The sequence below is a fragment of the Geotrypetes seraphini genome, chromosome 5 (genome assembly GCF_902459505.1).
Source record: "Geotrypetes seraphini chromosome 5, aGeoSer1.1, whole genome shotgun sequence".
NCBI lineage: Eukaryota > Metazoa > Chordata > Amphibia > Gymnophiona > Dermophiidae > Geotrypetes > Geotrypetes seraphini.
Genome location: NC_047088.1, coordinates 153,088,335 through 153,107,664, shown reverse-complemented (window position 1 = coordinate 153,107,664; position 19,330 = coordinate 153,088,335). Strand labels below are relative to the sequence as shown.

Sequence of the window (19,330 nt, the reverse complement as noted above, 5' to 3'; positions counted from 1 at the left end):
ATAATACCAGATTGGCATTGCAAATGTTATATTTAACAAAATAAATTGGAGATCCTGCTTTTTCTGTGTCTCTAGATGCAGAGAAAGCTTTTGATCGGGTGGAATGGACATTTATGTATCAGGCCATGGAATGGTTTGGTATTGGTTCGGGATTTATACAAATGATTAAAACACTGTATAGCTCTCCTGTTGCTAGATTATATATCAATAATAATTTTTCTGATTGTTTTAAATTGCAAAGGGGAGTTAGACAGGGATGTCCTCTATCTCCTTTACTTTCTGATATAGTGCTTGAACCCTTATTACTAGCTATTCAACAGGAAGAGGAGATACAGGGTATACCGCATAAGGATAAAGAATATAAAGTTTCTGCATATGCGGATGATATATTACTTCATTTGAGGAATCCTGAAACAACCATTCCAAATTTATTGGATTTGATAGAAAAATTTGGAAAGTTTTCAGGATATAAAATAAATTGGACTAAATCAGAAGTTCTTCCTTTAAATGTGCATTGCACAAAAGGATTATTTGATTCATTCCCTTTTATATGGAAAGAAGAAGGAATAAAATACTTAGGTATATGGATAAAAAATACACTTGATGAGACAATTATAATGAATGAAAAAAGTTTATTGCAAAAAGTAACAGAGTTATGTGAGCAATGGAATCCTTTACAATTATCTTGGTGGGGAAGAGTTCAAACTGTCAAAATGATGATATTGCCTGTGGTTTGCTATCAAATGGGAATGATACCAGTTTTTTTTCAGGGTTCTTTTTATAAAAAATTAAACAATATTCTTAGTAAATTTATTTGGCTGGGTAAAGCTGTAAGAATTGCTCTAGTGACTTTACAAAAACCAATTGAGGAGGGAGGGGTAAATTTTCCAAATTTTTATAGGTTTCATCAATCCTATATCTTGCGCCAAGGTATGTATTGGGTCCTCCCAGAACTCATGGAGAAGCTTCCAGATTGGTTATGGTTGGAGTGGCAGCTCATGTCTCCTATCAGGCTTCGTCATCTGCTTAGCATTAAAATGCCTAGAATAAGGAAAACCAATAGGATATTAATGGACACATGGACAACATTAAAATATGTTAACAATTTAACTCCTATTACTATTCAAAAATCTACTTGTCAAAACATATGGCTGAACTCCAAGATACGAATAGGCGGTTTTATGATTGTCTGGAAGGATTGGATTGAGGCAGGAATACGTACTTTAAATGATGTTATTAATGATGGTAAGCTGCTGGAGTTTTCACAATTGCAACATAAATTTGGTCTTGATAAAAAACAAAGTTATAAATGGTTGCAATTGAAGCAGGCCATTTAGGCAGGATTCCCTGAATGGAAGTCTTTAAATACTCATTTTACTCTAGAATTCTTATGCTTCCAGGCAGATTTTCTGGGTCACCAGGCCGCGCAGTGGTATAAAACATTATCTGGCTATTTAAATAAAAAACCAAGGACTGTACTTAGAGATATTTGGAGCATTGAGATTAAGCATAAAATTAATGCATCTCAATGGCCACGTATTTGGTCTTGGAGGATAAGATGTACATTGTCTGCGTCTATGAGGCAAACATGGTTTTTCCTGTTGCATAGAGCACTCTGGACCCCTGTTCGTTTACAAAAATTGGATTGCTCTAAGTCTAATAGATGTTGGCATTGTCATCTTGAGGCTGGAACCCTAGATCATTTATTATTTTATTGTCCTCTTAATAATAATTTTTGGAAATTGATCTGGGGACAAATAAATTGTATGTTAGAGAATCATGTGGCCCTGTCATATGACACAGTTTTGTTTGGGATGTCTATGAGGGCCAAAAGTCAAATCTCCTCGAATAATAATAAGCTGTTAATTATTTTAACAGGAGTTGCCATCCAACAAATAACATACAATTGGAAAGACTACAGGGGGTTGAATTACTGTTTCTGGTGGAGTTCGGTGAGTCATGTGTATGAAGTGGAAAAAACATTGGCGATTAAGAGAGGATATTATAAGAAATTTAAAGACGTGTGGGGACCATTAATTGATTACTATAATAAATAAATGAATTTATCCCCATTTAGTATGTATAGGGTGGGAGGGTGGATGGGTGGGTTTTATGACATTAGGATGAGTAGTTACAAAAATATTTGTAAAGGGAGGGAGGGGAGGTAATTTATGGTATAAGATGATTGTAAAGTTTCAAGTGAAGAATGTATAGTATGACTTGATTTATTGTACACTTGTTTGTATAATGTAAAAAGGAATAACGATATTAAAAAAAAGAAATTGTTAGCATAATTTTATCTCAAGTCCTCAAATATTTAATATTTTTTAAAGTCCATTAGCAACTTTAATCCAGGACAATAAAAGTGTTTATTTATGCAAACGATATTCTTCTAATTTTCTCAGTGCAACCTCATCATATAAATCTGGCACAGTATCAATTGCGTCCTGGCTTTCATCTCATGGACTTGTCTTGAATAAAAAAAAACCAAAAACTGGATTACAGGCTTTCTTTCAGTTCCTACAATTCTAATAAATATTTTTGGAATAGATTTAGTTCCTGTAAAATATTTTCGCTATCTGGGGGTTACCTTTGAGTCTTCCCTATCCTTCAAGGTGCAGTATCTCAGGTAGTGAAAAGAGGTGGGTTTGTTTTTTTTTTGGTTAAGAAGGATATGTCCCATTTCATCTATGTTGGACTTTGTTTATTCATTGTTGCATACCTTTGTAATTTTTAGGTTAGATTACTGTAATTCTATTTTTTGTGGAGTAAAAGATTCCTCTTTGCAACAGTTGCAAACTCATCAAAACTGCAGCTAGGTTTCTTTGCAAAGCTAAAATGTGTGATCATATTACACAGTTACTAATTAGCCTCCATTGGCTTCCTGTTCAGTACAGGTATAAATTCAAAATTCTATATTTAACTTTTAAGGCTTTACATCGTGGGGTACCCTCATATTTGGCAGACACCACCATTCCATACACCCCTTCTAGACAGTTGCATTCATTGGATTCACATAGATTAGTTCTCCCCTCCCGTCGATATGCCCACTATGAATCTACCCAGACAGCTGTGTACTTTTTCTTAGCACCTATGCTTTGCATGGCCTGCCTCCAAATTTATGTTCTGAATTGGTATATTCTAAATTTAAAGCATTACTTAAAGCTTATTTTTTTCAAATTACATTTAATGTTAATACATCCTAGTAACATTATTTACTGACTGGTCTGGCTGTCTCTGAGGCTAATGCATGGGTTTGATTATTTCAGCTGGAAATAGATTGGAATGTTTGGCTTTATATTGAATGTTTTTATTTCTTGCCTATCAATATCTGGTGTTCTTTTAACTTCGTATTATTATATGTTGTATTTTATTGTAAGCCCCTTTGATGTTTTTGTAATGGCAGGATATCAAATATTTTAATAAACACACTAATTGAATCATGCTGGAAGAAATTAAGTCACCTTAATGCGTCATGTCAACAATTTAAATTTTGGTTGAAAATGTGATGAAGTGGATGGGTGGGTGAGTGGATGGGGGTTTTTGTTTTATACACTATTAGATTTTATGTGTTAGATATTATGGTGCTATATTGGAATTGAATTGAAAATGAATAAAGAATTAAAAAAAAAAAAAAGTCCAGACAGTACTCTTGTACAGTGGGTCTCGAGTGAATTATAGAGGTAATGCTTTTCCAGCATAAAGTAGATATAAATTTTGAGGGTGGAGGGGAAGGAAGAGGTGAACAAAACACGTATTAAACATGTCTGTTGTGAGAATACATATATGTCTTCTAATTAGCAGGCATGCAGAGAGCAATTTTCAAAGATTTTCCTGCACGTAAATTGTTATTTCCCATGGGTGCATTATATCCGGCTGTCCACATCCCCCAGCATCTTCAACAGAAACCTCGTGTGAATTTTCCTTTGAAAATATGTTTGCAATCCTACAGGTGGAGCTTAAAAAGTACCTAATTATGTACACCCTCAGAAGTACTGCTACATTATTTTCCTCCGTTTCTGTAAAATGAAGCACTACATCAACTAATTCACCATTTAGTAATACACCATTTAGTAATACAGACTTGTATTCCTCCCTGTTATGTTTCTTCTCTAGGGCTGACAATCTGCTTTGATACAAACTGAAAGATTACAGGACAGCCCAGAGTGAGAGAAGGTGGAGCAGAAAAACGTAAGTGGGGCTCTCTCCACCAGATCTCATGATCAGAGGTATACAACCCACAGGTTCAAGAGTAATATTCCTATCTACTAGAAAGAAGATTATCAAGGAAAGTACTTTCCCCTTTTTCACCATTTTGGCACAAAAAAAAAAAAAAAAAGGTGACCAGCTGTCAATGCTTAATGTGCTCGGTGGTGGAGCTATAGTAGCATGTTGCTATCTTGACCCATACATAGAATCTAGGAGCATTATAGCTTCTATTGCCTAAAGTTGTATTATGCTTCACCAAAACTGTTCTTTTCTCTAGTTTCAGTACAAATAAATAAAAAATATATACAGACATGTTGGCGATTAGAGAAACTCAGACATTTTCCTCCTTCCACATTTGCAATAAATTATAAAAAGAGGTTATGTACTTAGTCTGGTAAGCTCATTTCCAGTAGATAGGTGAGACATTCTAGGTTTTTCCTTCTGCAACCATTTGACTAAAGGGAAATAACCCTACTGTCAAGAATGTCTCACCTATTGCACTGGAAAATGATATATGGGTAAAGACAGAAAAAATATATAAGATTGCATGTGCTTTGTTGTTTTTCTCTAGTTCTTAAGGATTTTAGACAAAAATATTGCCTAAACAAGTAGAATCAAATTATTGTTACTGTTTTATGCTCTGGTTTCAGAATATAGACATATATTTTCATACAGTGTATTTTCTTAAAAAAAAAAAAAGTTTCCTGAACACTAGCTGCGGCACACTAAACATAGTGGCCGTGGCTCAAGGCATCCAGACGTGTGCTGATGTGATGACATCACACACATGCGTGACGTCAACATTGGCGCATGTGCAAAGGCCCTCCGGATGGGCCATGAGCTGCCAGTGGGGGGTGCCGGCAGGGAACACGCATGGAGAGGCGAGGCACTGGCTGATTGCCTACTGTTGCGAGCCCTGTAGACAGTCAGCTGGAATGGGTTCCTCTCCTCCTCCCCAGCGTCTCGTGGCATACCTCATATCTCAAGAGGCACACAGTTTGCAATAAACTGTTCTACATCAACTAAGGCGTTCTGAGCTCTATAAATTTCAAGAATCAGGTTAAGTAAGGCCAAACAAAAAGTAGAAAATCTGCAAGCCTAACTACATAATTCTGTACCATATTTATCTCAAAACTGTAATTTCCTGTGAATACCAAAAAGGCAAAAATAAATAGGGATATCATGAAAATACTTTTAGGTGGACAACAAACAAGTTGAACTTACTTCTTTTCACCAAAAGAGGACTCTTCATTCATAAAGAGCTCCCTGCGCATAGTTCCCTCAATTTCAGCTGCCAGGGAATCCTGTGAAAGACGACAGATTTTAGCCCACCTCATATCCAAATCTAGCAAGAGGAATCTGGGGCTTCATCCCCTACAAGTAATACAGCTTAGTTTTATTCCCAAATGGCACATTATACTTTCAGCAGTACGGCATTTTTGTAAATCAAGATAAAAATGTCATTCCTTCCATTTACAGCTTAAACAAGCATGGATTTCATGTGCCTTATCAAATGATTGTCTTTCCTCAAAGACATTTTTGTTGATACATATGCTGTAGTTATAAGACTTGGATTACCGTATTTTCTCGCATATAACGCGCGCGTTATACGTGGTTTTTACATACCGCGCACACCCTTGCGCGTTACACGCATGAGCGCGTTGTACAAAATTTTTTTTAGATAGTTCTCTCCCCCCCCCCCGACGACCGATTCATCCCCCCCCCCGCAGGACCGCTCGCACCCCCACCCCGAAGGACCGCTCACACGCACCCGCATCCCCACCCCGAAGGACCGCTCGCACGCACTCCCACCCACACCCCCCACCCTGAAGGACCGCTCTCACCCCCACAGCCTCCCGACCCCCCCCCCATCATGTAGAAGCTCCTACCAGTGTCCTGCTGCTTCCTCTTGGCGGTCCCGACACCCGACACGATCGGGGCAAGAGGGAGCTCAAGCCCTCTTGCCCCCCCGACTCCCCGACACGATCGGGGCAAAAGGGAGCCCAAGCCCTCTTGCCCCGCCGATTCCCCAACTCCCCGACAATATCGGGCCAGGAGGGAGCCCAAGTCCTCCTGGCCCGGGAGACCCCCCCCCGCTAGTTGTTCGGGCCAGGAGGGAGCCCAAACCCTCCTGGCCACGGCGACCCCCTACCCCCACCCCGCACTACATTACGGGCAGGAGGGATCCCAGGCCCTCCTGCCCTCGACGCAAACCCCCCTCCCCCCAACGACCGCCCCCCCCAAGAACCTCCGACCGCCCCCCCCAGCCGACACGCGACCTCCCTAGCCGACCCCCCCACCCCCTTACCTTTGTGTAGTTGGCCGGACAGATGGGAGTCAAACTCGCCTGTCCGGCAGGCAGCCAACGACGGAATGAAGCCGGATTGGCCCATCCGTCCCAAAGCTCTGCCTACTGGTGGGGCCTAAGGCGCCTGGGCCAATCAGAATAGGCCTGGGAGCCTTAGGTCCCACCTGGGGGCGGGGCCTGAGGCACATGGGCCCAACCCGACCATGTGCCCAAGGCCCCACCCCCAGGAGGGACCTAAGGCCCCCGGGCCTATTCTGATTGGCTCAGGCGCCTTAGGCCCCACCAATAGGCGGAGCTTTGGGACGGATGGGCCAATCCGGCCTCATTCCGTCGTTGGCTGCCTGCCGGACAGGCGGGTTTGGCTCCCGTCTGTCCAGCCAACTACACAAAGGTATGGGGAAGGGGGGTGGGGGTGTCGTGGGGGTCGGCCAGGGGGGTCTGCGTCGAGGGCAGGAGGGCCTGGGATCCCTCCTGCCCGTAATGTAGTGCGGGGTGGGGGTAGGGGGGTCGCCGTGGCCAGGAGGACTTGGGCTCCCTCCTGGCCCGATATTGTCGGGGAGTTGGGGAGTCAGCAGGGCATGAGGGCTTGGGCTCCCTTTTGCCCCGGTCATGTTGGGGAGTCGGGGGGGGGCAAGAGGGCTTGAGCTCCCTCTTGCCCCGATCGTGTCGGGGGTGCCGCGGTTGGCTGGGGCAAGAGGGCTTGAGTTCCCTCTTGCCCCGATCGTGTCGGGGAGTCGGGACCGCTAAGAGGAAGCAGCAGGACACCGGTAGGAGCTTCTACATGATGGGGGGGGGGGGTCGGGAGGCTGTGGGGGTGCGAGCGGTCCTTCAGGGTGGGGGTGCGGGTGGGAGTGCGTGCGAGCGGTCCTTCGGGGTGGGGGTGCGTGCGAGCAGTCCTTCGGAGTGGGAGTGCGAGCGGTCCTGTGGGGGGGGAAATCGGACATCAGGGGGGGGGGGGGCATCAGGCTTTCAGAGTGGGGACAGGACTTCAAGGGGGAGAGGAGAGTCGGGGCGGGCGAAAGGAGAGTCGGGGTGGCCAGAGGAGAGTCGGGGCGGGCGAAAGGAGAGTCGGGCAGCACGCGCGGTATATAAAAATTTCTGTACATAAATTTGTGTTTTTCGTGCGCTATACCCGTGTGCGCGTTTTACACGGGTGCGCGTTATCTATGTGAAAATACGGTACTAGAGCTATTAGGTACATTGCTTGAAATTTTATTTCACCTCTTTATCATCTATTTTCTGAAATATTTTTGATAGATATGCCAGGTCTACAACATTGCATAAAGAAAAAAACAACAACAACTCAAGTAGACTAGAAGGGCCTCATGTCATTATCTAAGCATTGATGTTAATTTTGGGCTCCCAGGACAAAATTTTGTATACCCTCCTCTTGTCTTCTGAATACAAGTTCAAACCACTCCTCTATTTTTTCTGTACAGTGGTGCCTCACACAACGAACTTAATTCGTTCCAGGAGCAAGTTTGTTATGCGATAAGTTCGTTATGTGAAACGCGTTAAGCGCAGTGACTAACGACTGCCTGCAGTGCCTGCGCGGAAGGATGCAATACATCGGCAGCGATCGTGGAAGCTCGGGCGACTTCATTGTGTGAAACGAAGTTCGTTGTATGAATCATGAAATGAAGTTCGTTGTGTGCAGCGTTCGCTGTGCGAGGCGTTCTTTATGCGAGGCACCACTGTATATTGAATCCGATTCTTTTGCTTTCCCTTCCTTAGCACAGTTGTATGTACATTCATTCTAAAACTATTAAAGACTCTTAAAATTATGCTCATTTCCTTAGCTTTCTTGGTTCTTCTATACTTTTTTTTTTTATTCAATCTTTTTGTCAAAAATAGTCAATAGGTGTTTTTCAAAGTTTGTGTATGCACCTTTTACTCTAGACTCACTTCTTAATTTTATAAATCTTCTCAGCCCATTATTCAGTTTATAGCAGCGGGTTCTTAACCTGGGGTCCGTGAGGGTCAGATAAAAATTAACATTTATATTCACTATAATCTTGGTACTGTTGATTTTTCTCACAGATAATGAGAGTAGCTATAGTAGTAGTAATGGTAGCAGAAAATATAATAGTAGTACATCTGTTTTAATTTGCATAAGAGGATTGTATTTTATAATTGTAACAAATAGTCATTACTTTTTGTATAAAGAGTTTTTTTTAGATTGTTTACTTTAAAGTTTAATAATACTATGTGTATGTCATATGTATGAGACAATCAAATCTCAATGAATAAAGTACATTATTATATTCATGGTATGCAAAATTGTGTTTATGTGAATATTTCTGGATTAGATTCTTAAAGGGGTCTGTGACTCAAAAAAGGTTAACAATCACTGGTTTATAATTTAGTAAAGCTCAGCTAGAGCTGTGCGAGAAGAGCATAACTTCATGACTCCTGCTGAACTCAAGCTACTGTGCCTACTGTTAAAAAAATAATTGCCCTCCCATTTCCTTCTTTGGTATACAAATAAAACTATTAAGTTACCAGAGAGGAGTGAAGGGGTTTCTTGTACACAAATGCCTACCACTACTATTCTTAATGTATCAACAGCTCCTAGTGCACATTATAAGGTATTTTATTGTTTTAAAATATATTCTATGCTTCTCCTGAAATTCTCCCATAGCCTCAAAATTATAAAAAGAAAAAGACAAAAATTGTCAGCTCACTAAGGGCTAGAATCTCAAAACTTCACATTCAAAACTGATGGGCCGATGTCACAGCTGTTATTGTAGCGAGTAATTCTCTAAAAAACACACATGGAATTGAGGTTGGCGGAGAGTTGCGAAGATTTGCTAAATTTGCATGTGCCCATCGCTGGCGATAGCGATAGGCACATATGCAGAATAAACACACACATACACACAAAAAACAACCAACACCCCCCCCAAATCAAAGATCGGCAGGAGGGATGCCCACTTCCTCCCTCCAAGTCAAGCAATCTCCACATCATGGCAGAGATGCCCACTTTCTCCTGCCGTTGAAGTCAAGCTTGGCAGCGGGAGGAAGTGGGCATCTCTCCCACTCCAAGGGTGGGGGTGGGGCATTGCTTGGCAGCAGGATGAAGTGGGCATCTATCCCGCTGCCGGGGAGAGGGTTGTCAGGGGGGAGGGGTTGCTTGACGGCAGGTAGGTCTGAGCTGTCAAGCCTTACTTTCCTGTCACTGCCTGAGCCAATCAGCGCTCAGGCACTGATAAGAAAGTAAGGCAATGATAGCTCAGATCTGTCTGCAAATTTTGTCCGCAAATGTGGCACAATGAGGTTAGAGAATCACTCAGCGATGATAAAGAATCGCTCGGATTGCTCATTTTAATATTAACAACCTCGTTGTACTACATTTGCATGGCAGTGTCAGAGACTACTAGAAACCTCGGAAAAGATGGTAAGCCATTTTAATAATCCACCGCTAAATTACATGCACGCTAAACTTGCTGGAACCGGTTTAGCAAGCACATTAAAGACATATTTTAATTTTGAGAATCTGTCCCTAAGTAAAAGTTTGGAGATTTTCTAAAATATACTATTAGTTGTTTAAAGAAAGAAAAAACATTTCAATTGTGCAGCTGCACCTTCTTGGGCGATCCAGGGCTAGGAATATTAAAGAGTTTATAGCACCATGATGGAGGAAGTTTCTTTTATTTTTTCAAATTCTTTATTCATTTTTCCATTTAACATCAAGAACACGATATTACATCATTTAAACCCTATAAACATCTCTTGTATTCAACTACTGTATTTTTTGCTCTATAAGACACACCCAACCTTAAGATGTACCCCACTTGTACAGGAGGAAAACCCAAGAAAAAAAAAAAACAGTTCTCACCACCCTGCCCTGTACCCCCTTCTGGTGGTCTAGTGGTAGGCTGGTACATGGTCTTAGAGTGAAAAATCCGTAGGCACACACCCCCATAGGCAGCACAGGCAACCCCCCAGTAGGCAGCATAGCCCCCCTCCCCGGTACCTTTTTTAAAAAGTCCGTTGGAACTTTCCATGCTCCTGCCTGTCTCCCTCACTAGATGGCTGTTCTTCTGTTTGGGCAGAGCGGCGCAGAAGGCAGGCACGTGCTGTTCGCATTCCTGCGCCATTCCCGTTTGGCTGTCATCAGTTCTCGCGACTCATGAGAACTGACGGCAGCTATATCAGGGAGCGGTGCCGGACCAGGCAGGAACGCGAACAGCACGCGTCTGCCTTCTGCGTTGCTCTGCCCGAACAGAAGAACAGCCGTCCAGCGAGGGAGACAGGCAGGAGTGCAGAAAGCTCCAACGGACTTATATAAAAAGGTTCCGGGGGATGTCTACGGCAGGGGGTGTGTGTTGTGCCTGTGCTGCCTATGGGGGGTATTTGCGCCATAAGATGCACCCTTATTTCCACCCACTTTTTTGGGGAAAAAGTGTGTCTTATGGAGTGAAAAATACGGTATATGACATTGCCACCTAGTGGCCAGAACCTCTGTTAGTTTTATAAAACATTAAAACAGGAATACAGTATAAGATGCTTTTGTCCCCTTATGGACTTTTCACACGAGAATCATGTTATAAAATCAGCTCCCAAATGAAGATGATTTATGCATGTGGCTAATTTGCAAGAGTGTCTGAAGACAGTTTTGTTCTTACCACAGGAAACCCTGAATATGACTGGGAGTGTTGGAGGATAGCTACAGGGCTAGATTTACTTCGCAGTGCTTTTACTTCCTCTTGTGACTCGTTTAACATCCCCAAGCACTCGACATTCCGATCTTGCAACTCATGCAGCTGTGGAAGGAATAACAATTTTTATGAATAGTCTGCTTCATACTGAAGGATACAAAGAATGCTGTGTTACACTAGGCGATGGGAAAGGTATAGTGAAACTTGCTGAAAGCAGAGGTGTAATCAAATTTTAAGTGCACCATATAATTAAAACAAAAGTTTGCAAGGTATGGGCAGCCGCATGTGACCAACTTTGAGCGCTCAGATTTTTTTTCTTTTCATCAAACTTGACTTTTTTCTAATCTCAATTACTGCTTAACAAGTTTTGAAAATCCAGTTGTGTTTGCTCCCTGTTACATTATCAAGGACTAATTGATTTTTCAAAATATGTTTTTGGATACTCTAGGACAGTGGTTCCCCCAGCCAGTCAGGTTTTCAAGATATCCCTAATGAATATGCATGAGAGAGATTTGCATATAATGGAAGTGACAGGTATGCAAATCTCTCTCATGCATATTCATTAGGGATATCTTGAAAACCTGACTGGCTGGTTTGGGAACCACTGCTCTAGGAGTTACTCAGCCAAATCTACAGGGTTAAAAGTAGAGAGCTGCACGGGAACGGGGATGACGGGAATCCCGCGGGACCCGCGGGTTCCCCCTTTGGGTCGCGGGGATCCCGTGGGGACGCCCCCTAGGGTCGCGGGGATCCCGTGGGGACGCCTCCGAGGGTAGCGGGGTTCCTGCGGGGTTGGATCGCAGCGGGGTTGGTCGAGCCGCGAGGGTAGTCTCCTTCTCCTTACCTGCCCTGTCGCAGCACACATCCGAACGGAAATCTTCCCGATGTCAGCGCTGACGTCGGAGGGAGGGCTTAAGCAAAGCCCTCCCTTCCTCCGACGTCAGCGCTGACATCAGGAAGACTTCCGGTCGGCTGTGTGCGGCTGCGGCAGGGCAGGTAGGAAGAAGACAATGGCGAACGAAAGAGGGGGGAGGGGGCGGTCCGCCCCGAAGAATGTGCACAGCCGGTCAGGTCCCCCGATCGACCGACAACAGGCCCGGCCGACAAACCTCCCTGCCCTGTAGCCGCGAATCTAAATTACCTCTTACAGCAGCTTCACTACTCCAGCTGCTGTAAGAAGGTAATTTAGATCGCGGCTACAGGACAGGGAGATTTGTCCGACCGGGCCTGTTCTGTTGTCGGTCGGGTGCAAAAGCGCCACAAAGGTGGAGGCAGGGAGGGAGGAAAGGTGGAGTGGAGAAGAAAAGACGCTTAAGGGGGGAGAAGGCCGCTGAAATGGAAGACGCAGAAGGAAGAGAGACAGTGGATGGAAGGAACTGAATGAGAACATGAGGAAAGCAGAAACCAGGCAATAAAGGTAGGAAAAAAATTTTTTATTTTTTTATTTTTTGCTTAAGGATAAAGTAGTATATTAGTTGTGTTGATAAAAATTTATAAACATTAGAGGCTCTGGTAGAAACCCGTTTACAAAGTATGTATTCTTCCCAATTAATATTTCCAAATTAATAAAGTCTTTTTGCTTATTTGTAAATGGGTTTCTACCAGAGCCTTTAATTCAGTAGCATAATTAAATGAAATAACTATTTCTGTAGTTTATAGTGACGGGCGGGGACGTAGGGGATTCCTCGCGGGGACATAGGGGATTCCTCGCGGGGACGGAGGGGATTCCTCGCGGGGACGGGTGGGGACGGAGGGGATTCCTCGCGGGGACGGGTGGGGACGGAGGGATTCCTCGCGGGGACGGGTGGGGACAGAGGGATTCCTCACGGGGACGGGTGGGACTTTGGCGGGGACGGGTGGGATTTCTGTCCCCGCGCAACTCTCTAGTTAAAAGTCCCCTCTGCTCCACAGGGTTGCAGAAGGGATTCTGGGGACACGGTTTAAATTTATCTTTAGTTCAAGTGGGTAATGACAGTTGCCCTAAAGTTAATCAGATATTTTTATTCATTTCAGCAACATTTAAATTCCACTGAATATGTGGGTACCAATGTTAACTTGATATTGATATTCGATTTTTGTTGACTGTGCAATTCAATATGACATTATGGGACGAGGAATGATTTTCAGGCCAATTTTATAACAATTTTTTTCTTATGAACCAACTGACAAACAAAGCATCAAGGGATATAATTCCTATTTGCAATTTCCCAAAGATAAATGTCTAAGACAGAAAACCACCACCGGACTCGGATTTTCTCTGAGATCACCAGACACTGACACAGTTTCAGATATTTTTGATTGCATACTACTATCTTCGACAGTTCTGCACAAGTATATATATCAGTGTCCCCTGAAGGCATTTTTTATATGCCGAAACTGGGTTCCTAGTCGGGACATTGTTCCAACAGGACGCCGCCTCAAAGGAACATTTAAGTGATTTATCCTGCGGGTTTGAATTGTTGAGATATTCCTAGAGACTTTATTTGAGTGTTAAAGACTGTTCATTATTATTACTGTAATAAATTATCAGATAGTATCGACATCTCACTTGCCTTTCTTTTGCTGCTTTTGTCTTTTAGACCCATTCCTTCCCTGAGTAGCAGTATTCAGTTTTTATACTGGTATATGTAGTAGTTCCCACCAACCTCACAGCAAAGTAGCTTATCTGTAACAGATGTTTGCTGAAGATACCAGTTCAAACACATTGTAATATAGCCACACCAAATGGAGAGATTCTTCCAAAGTTTGCTGGAAACGTACGAGGGCTGTTCAAAAAGTATCAGACCTTAATTTTTCTTGCATAAACAAATAAAGCTAGGGAAGCATGGTTTGGTGCACGTATGTTGATGACCCTAATGCACATGCTTAAATGTTTTCCTGCCTACAGAAGCTGTCAGTCGCCGGCAGACCGCCGATGAGTGAGGAAGTGTAAGTGAGCACTGTTGGATTTTCTTTTTTGAAAAAAAATGACAGAAAAATTTGAACAACGCTATTGGTGATTCCCAAGTGGAAACAATCTGCAAGATTCAATAGGCCTTCAGGGACGAAGCAATGGGCACCACACAGATAAAGGAGTAGTACAACCGCTTCAGAGATGGCCGCACATCAGTGAAGCACATTCTGGTAGGCCCTCAACATCCAGAAATGAGATAGTCATTGACCAAGTGAGGACCCTGGTGATTCAGGATCGTCAAATCACAATCAGAGAACCTGCAGACGAGGCAAACATCAGCGTTGGATCCATTCATTCCATTTTGACTGAGGATTTGGGCTTCAGGAGAATTTCAGCGAAGTTCGTGCCAAAGCTGCTAATAAACCTGCCCATTCTTCACATTTAATACAGAGTTTCCTGGCCAAACATAACACACCTGTGATTCCTCAGGCTCCCTACTCTCCAGACATGGCTCAGTGTGACTTCTGGCTTTTCCCCAAGCTGAAAATGCCCCTGAAAGGGACCAGATTTCAGTCAAGAGAAGACATCATGCAGAACGCGATGGACCAGTTGCGACCAATCTCAAAAGAGGTGTTCCAGCACTGCTTCCGACAGTGGCAGAACCATTGGAAGAAGTGTGTGGCAGCCCAAGGGGACTACTTTGAACGAGATTATTATAAGATTGTTGGATCTGAAAACAAGTATTTTTTATGAATAAAGGTCTGATACTTTTTAGCCCTCGTACTTTTTGAACAGCCCTCTTATACATGCCTTTCACTGATTATGCATAGTGCTTTCTATAATGCTGCAGCCCCACAGTTTTAATCAATGAAGTAAAGTTGCTTAACAGTTAAAAAAAAAAAGGACTAGGTTCTTACCTTGCTAATATATTTTCTAGTAGATAGGTGTGTCATTCTGGACAAGTGGGTAATTTCCCCATAGCAGTGAGTCTTGCAAAAGGAATCCACTCTGGATTTTTTCTGTCCCTCTTACTTCACAGAGGGTTCTACTGCCACCTACAGTTAGTTCCCATGCAGGCAAGAACCACCCCCCCTGAAATGTAGGTGAAGTTGGTCGCTTGTCCGGACCTTTTGCCATTCTCAATAAAAATACTTTGAAAAAAAAAAAAAGAAACTTCTCTAATTAACAAGTCTGTTCTGCTCTAAATAAAACAAATATTTATTTATTTAAAAAATTTCTATACATAAGAACATAAGAATTGCCGCTGCTGGGTCAGACCAGCGGTCCATCATGCCCAGTAGTCTGCTCACGAGGCGGTCCTCTGGTCATAGACCAGTGCCCTAACTGAGACTAGCCCTACCAGCGCAGAGTCTCATTCAGAAGGAACTTGTCTTAACTTTGTCTTGAATCCCTGGAGGGTGTTTTCCCCTATGACAGACTCCAGAAGAGCGTTCCAGCATTCTACCACTCTCTGGGTGAAGAAGAACTTCCTTACATTTGTACGGAATCTATCCCCTTTCAACTTTAGAGAGTGTCCTCTCGTTCTCCCTACCTTGGAGAGAGTGAACAACCTGTCCTTATCTACTAAGTCTATCCCCTTCAGTACCTTGAATGTTTCGATCATGTCACCTCTCAATCTCCTCTGTTCGAGGGAGAAGAGGCCCAGTTTCTCTAATCTTTCGCTGTACGGCAGCTCCTCCAACCCCTTAACCATCTTAGTCGCTCTTCTCTGGACCCTTTCGAGTAGTACAGTGTCCTTCTTCATGTATGGCAACCTGTGCTGTACGCAGTACTCCAGGTGAGGGCACACCATGGCCCGGTACAGTGGCATGATAACTTTCTCCGATCTGTTTGTGATCCCCTTCTTTATCATTCCTAGCATTCTGTTCACCCTTTTCACCACCGCCACACATTGCATGGACGGCTTCATCGACTTGTCGATCAGAACTCCCAAGTCCCTTTCCTGGGAGGTCTCTCCAAATACCGCCCCGGACATCCTGTATTCGTACATGAGATTTTTGTTACCAACATGCATCACTTTACACTTATCCACGTTGAACCTCATGTCGAAGCCCATTCCTTGAGCCTGATTATGTCACGTTGCAGATCTTCGCAATCCCCCTGCGTCTTCACTACTCTGAATAACTTCGTATCGTCTGCAAATTTAATCACCTCGCTCATTGTACCTATGTTCAGATCGTTTATAAAGATGTTGAAGAGCACGGGTCCAAGCACCGAGCCTTGCGGCACCCAACTGGTGTCACTCTTCCAGTCCGAGTATTGTCCATTTACCCCCACTCTCTGTGTCCTATGCTCCAGCCAGTTTTTAATCCATGTATTTCACCTTTGATTCCATGGTTCGCAATTTTCCGAAGTAGTCGTTCATGCGGAACCTTGTTGAACGCCTTCTGAAAGTCCTTTATCAGTGCCTCTACCATCTTTCCCGGTACTGAGGTCAGACTCACCAGTCTGTAGTTTCCCGGATCTCCCCTCGAGCCTTGCTTGAAGATTGGTGTAACATTCGCCACCTTCCAGTCCTCCGGAATCTTTCCTGATTCGATCGACAGATTGGCTATTAGTTGAAGCAGTTCAGCTATGGTCCCTTTCAGTTCCTTGATGACTCTCGGATGGATGCCATCTGGTTCTGGGGATTTATCGCTCTTAAGCATATCAATCTGCCTGCATACCTCTTCTAGACTGACTGTTAACACTGTCAATTTCCCGTTTTCACTTCCAGCATATAGCCTGATGGGTTCTGGTGTGCTGTGTATATCCTCTTCGGTAAATACAGATGCAAAAAATGTGTTCAGTCTGTTGGTGATTGCTTTGTCCTTCTTTAGCGCTCCCTTTATTCCTTGGTCATCCAACTAAACGGTTAACAAGATGTACATACATAATCTTAAAACACAATAAGTTAAACATACAAAGAAATTTTAAAATTTATAGCTAAGAAGTACTATCATGAGTTTGCCTAAAAACAAAGCTTAAAATAAGTAAAAGTTAATAAGATGTCAAGAATGCAGATTAATATCATAACTCCGGATCATAAAAAGTATGACTAAAAGAAAGTATCAACAGATAACTGGGTTTTAAGTAATTTTCTAAACATACTTCTCTCACAACAGATCCGTATCTGTCCTACCAAAGAGTTCCAAGTCTTGACGCCCACACAGCAAAAAGTTTTTCCCCCAGTATCAACCAACCTTGGATTCACAGTCGCCTTCAACAGAGGCAAATTCTCAGAACGCAAGGATCATTGCGGAATGTAACTAGACATGTTATTTTTAATCAATTCTGGAATATTTCTGTACAGAAATTGGTGACAAATCATTGAAACTTTGTACTGTATTCTGAAGGCGACTGGTAGCCAGTGAAGTTTTTGGAGATGAGGCAAAATATGGTCATATTTTGACAAACCCCCATTATCAGTCTTTCTGCCGTGTTCTATGTAACCTGTAATGCTTTACATCTAACATTCGTTATTCTGAGATAAAGAGCATTACAGTAGTCAAGTCTCAAAAAGACAGTTTGAAAATCATATGATGCTAACATTGGTTTTAATCGATGCAACAAATGCATCTGTGCAAATATAAGAACCAACAACAATCCAACATGGAAACAAACATGCCAACTGAAGCATTAAAGGAGCTCAATTAGTACCCCAATGTACACCAGTAATAGACTCTTCATGGCCTTTAGGTCTGACTGGCATCCAAGTTACAGGCTTAGAGAAGAACATTCAGAGTGAGAAAGTAAGCATGCTCAGAAAATAAATGACAGGGTGGGGGTCCAGAATGACACACTTATCTACTAGAAAAGATATTAGCAAGGTAAGAACCTAATCTCTTTTTCTAGTGCAATTCTAGTGCAAATCTGGACAAGCAGGTTGTATAAAAGCAGTCCCAGAAATCCATGGCAGGATGACTGCATCAGCACATAGTACTGAGGACCCAAAGTCAGAGTCCTCCCTTGCCACCACATACACTCTGTAAAATTTAGCAAATGTATGTAGAGTAGATCAAGTCAACGCCCTACAAATCTCTCTGGGGAGATTGCCCTAGCTTTGTCCCATGACAAAGCTACACTTCTGGTCGAATGTACCTTTATGGAAATGGGGGACTGTTTCCTGCAAACAATGTATGCTGATGAAATGGTCCTAAGGATCCACCTGGAAACTGGTGCACCTTGCCTAGCTGGATTGGTCAGCACAAAAAGGTGGTCAGAAAACCTAAACTTGTTGATAACCTCAAGATATTTAAGAAGCACTCTTCTCACATCCAGTTTCCTTAGAATCCGGTTCTGCTTCCTGGAACGCTAGCAATCTGACTTCCTGATTGACATGGCATGCCAAAACCACCTTCAGCAGGAAAGAAGGAATGTTACGCACTTTAAGAATTCAAAGCTTTGACAATGCCTGCACCGCACATGCACGAGTGCCTTCCTGCCTGACGCCAGCTCACGAGGTCTTCAGTTCTGTGCCCAAGTGAAGAAGCCAACTAGTAGAGGTGGGTGAGATGTGCAAATATCTGCCTGCTGTCTCCACATAATACCTGTTACGGTAAGTAACTGTGCTTTTTCCTAGGACAAGCAGGCAGCATATTCTCACATGTGGGACACCTTAGCTTCAATAAAAGGGATGGAAGATGAATTGGATTCCAAGAAGTCAGAAAAATTTGAGTTGCCTCACAAAAAATCTAGACCTAAAGTCTGATGTGAGAGTGTGGAGGCAAGGAAGGAAAAGAACCTAATGGAAAAATGAATAAAGGAACTCCATGCTCTACTAGAGGTAAACATAGGATGCCAAGAAAACCTATATGCATTGAGGTTGAAAAATAATAAATGACTTCCTAGAGTCAGTTGAATCTAAATATATGCGATAAGAGACGCCAAAAAGATTCAAGAACCAAATGAGAGAGGCTACTGGCTAATGCACCTATATGGAGTAGCTGACTTAATTAACAGATGAAACCAGTTCTATCCCTGAGTAGATACGAATGAAAAAGGGGAAAGAATTTCATAATCAAACAAAAGCATGATTTTCTTGAAAAGAATAGCTTTAGAGGATAAAAAAGAGGAACTATTCTAGAAAAGGCGATAGAATGACATAGGGCTCCTTTTACAAAGGTGTGTTAGGGTCTTAACGTGCGGAATAGCACGTGCTAAAATGCCGTGTGCGCTAGATGCTACCACCTCCCTTTGAGCAGGCGGTAGTTTTTCGGGTAGCACGCTCTAATATGGTGCGTGCGCTAAAAACGCTAG

General features: G+C 43.0%; 1 protein-coding gene across 4 annotated transcripts in view; it reads right to left on the bottom strand.

The window, feature by feature from the left end:
- Positions 1-19,330, bottom strand: part of TRAK2 (trafficking kinesin protein 2) — a 198,730-nt gene that overhangs the window by 50,741 nt on the left and 128,659 nt on the right. For all 4 annotated transcript variants that reach the window (XM_033944580.1, XM_033944579.1, XM_033944577.1 and 1 more), the window contains 2 exons: positions 11,146-11,283; positions 5,434-5,513 (listed from right to left, as the gene is read on the bottom strand). In XM_033944580.1, the coding sequence (XP_033800471.1) occupies positions 5,434-5,513; positions 11,146-11,283 (218 nt within the window). The remainder of the gene's footprint in view (positions 1-5,433; positions 5,514-11,145; positions 11,284-19,330) is intronic.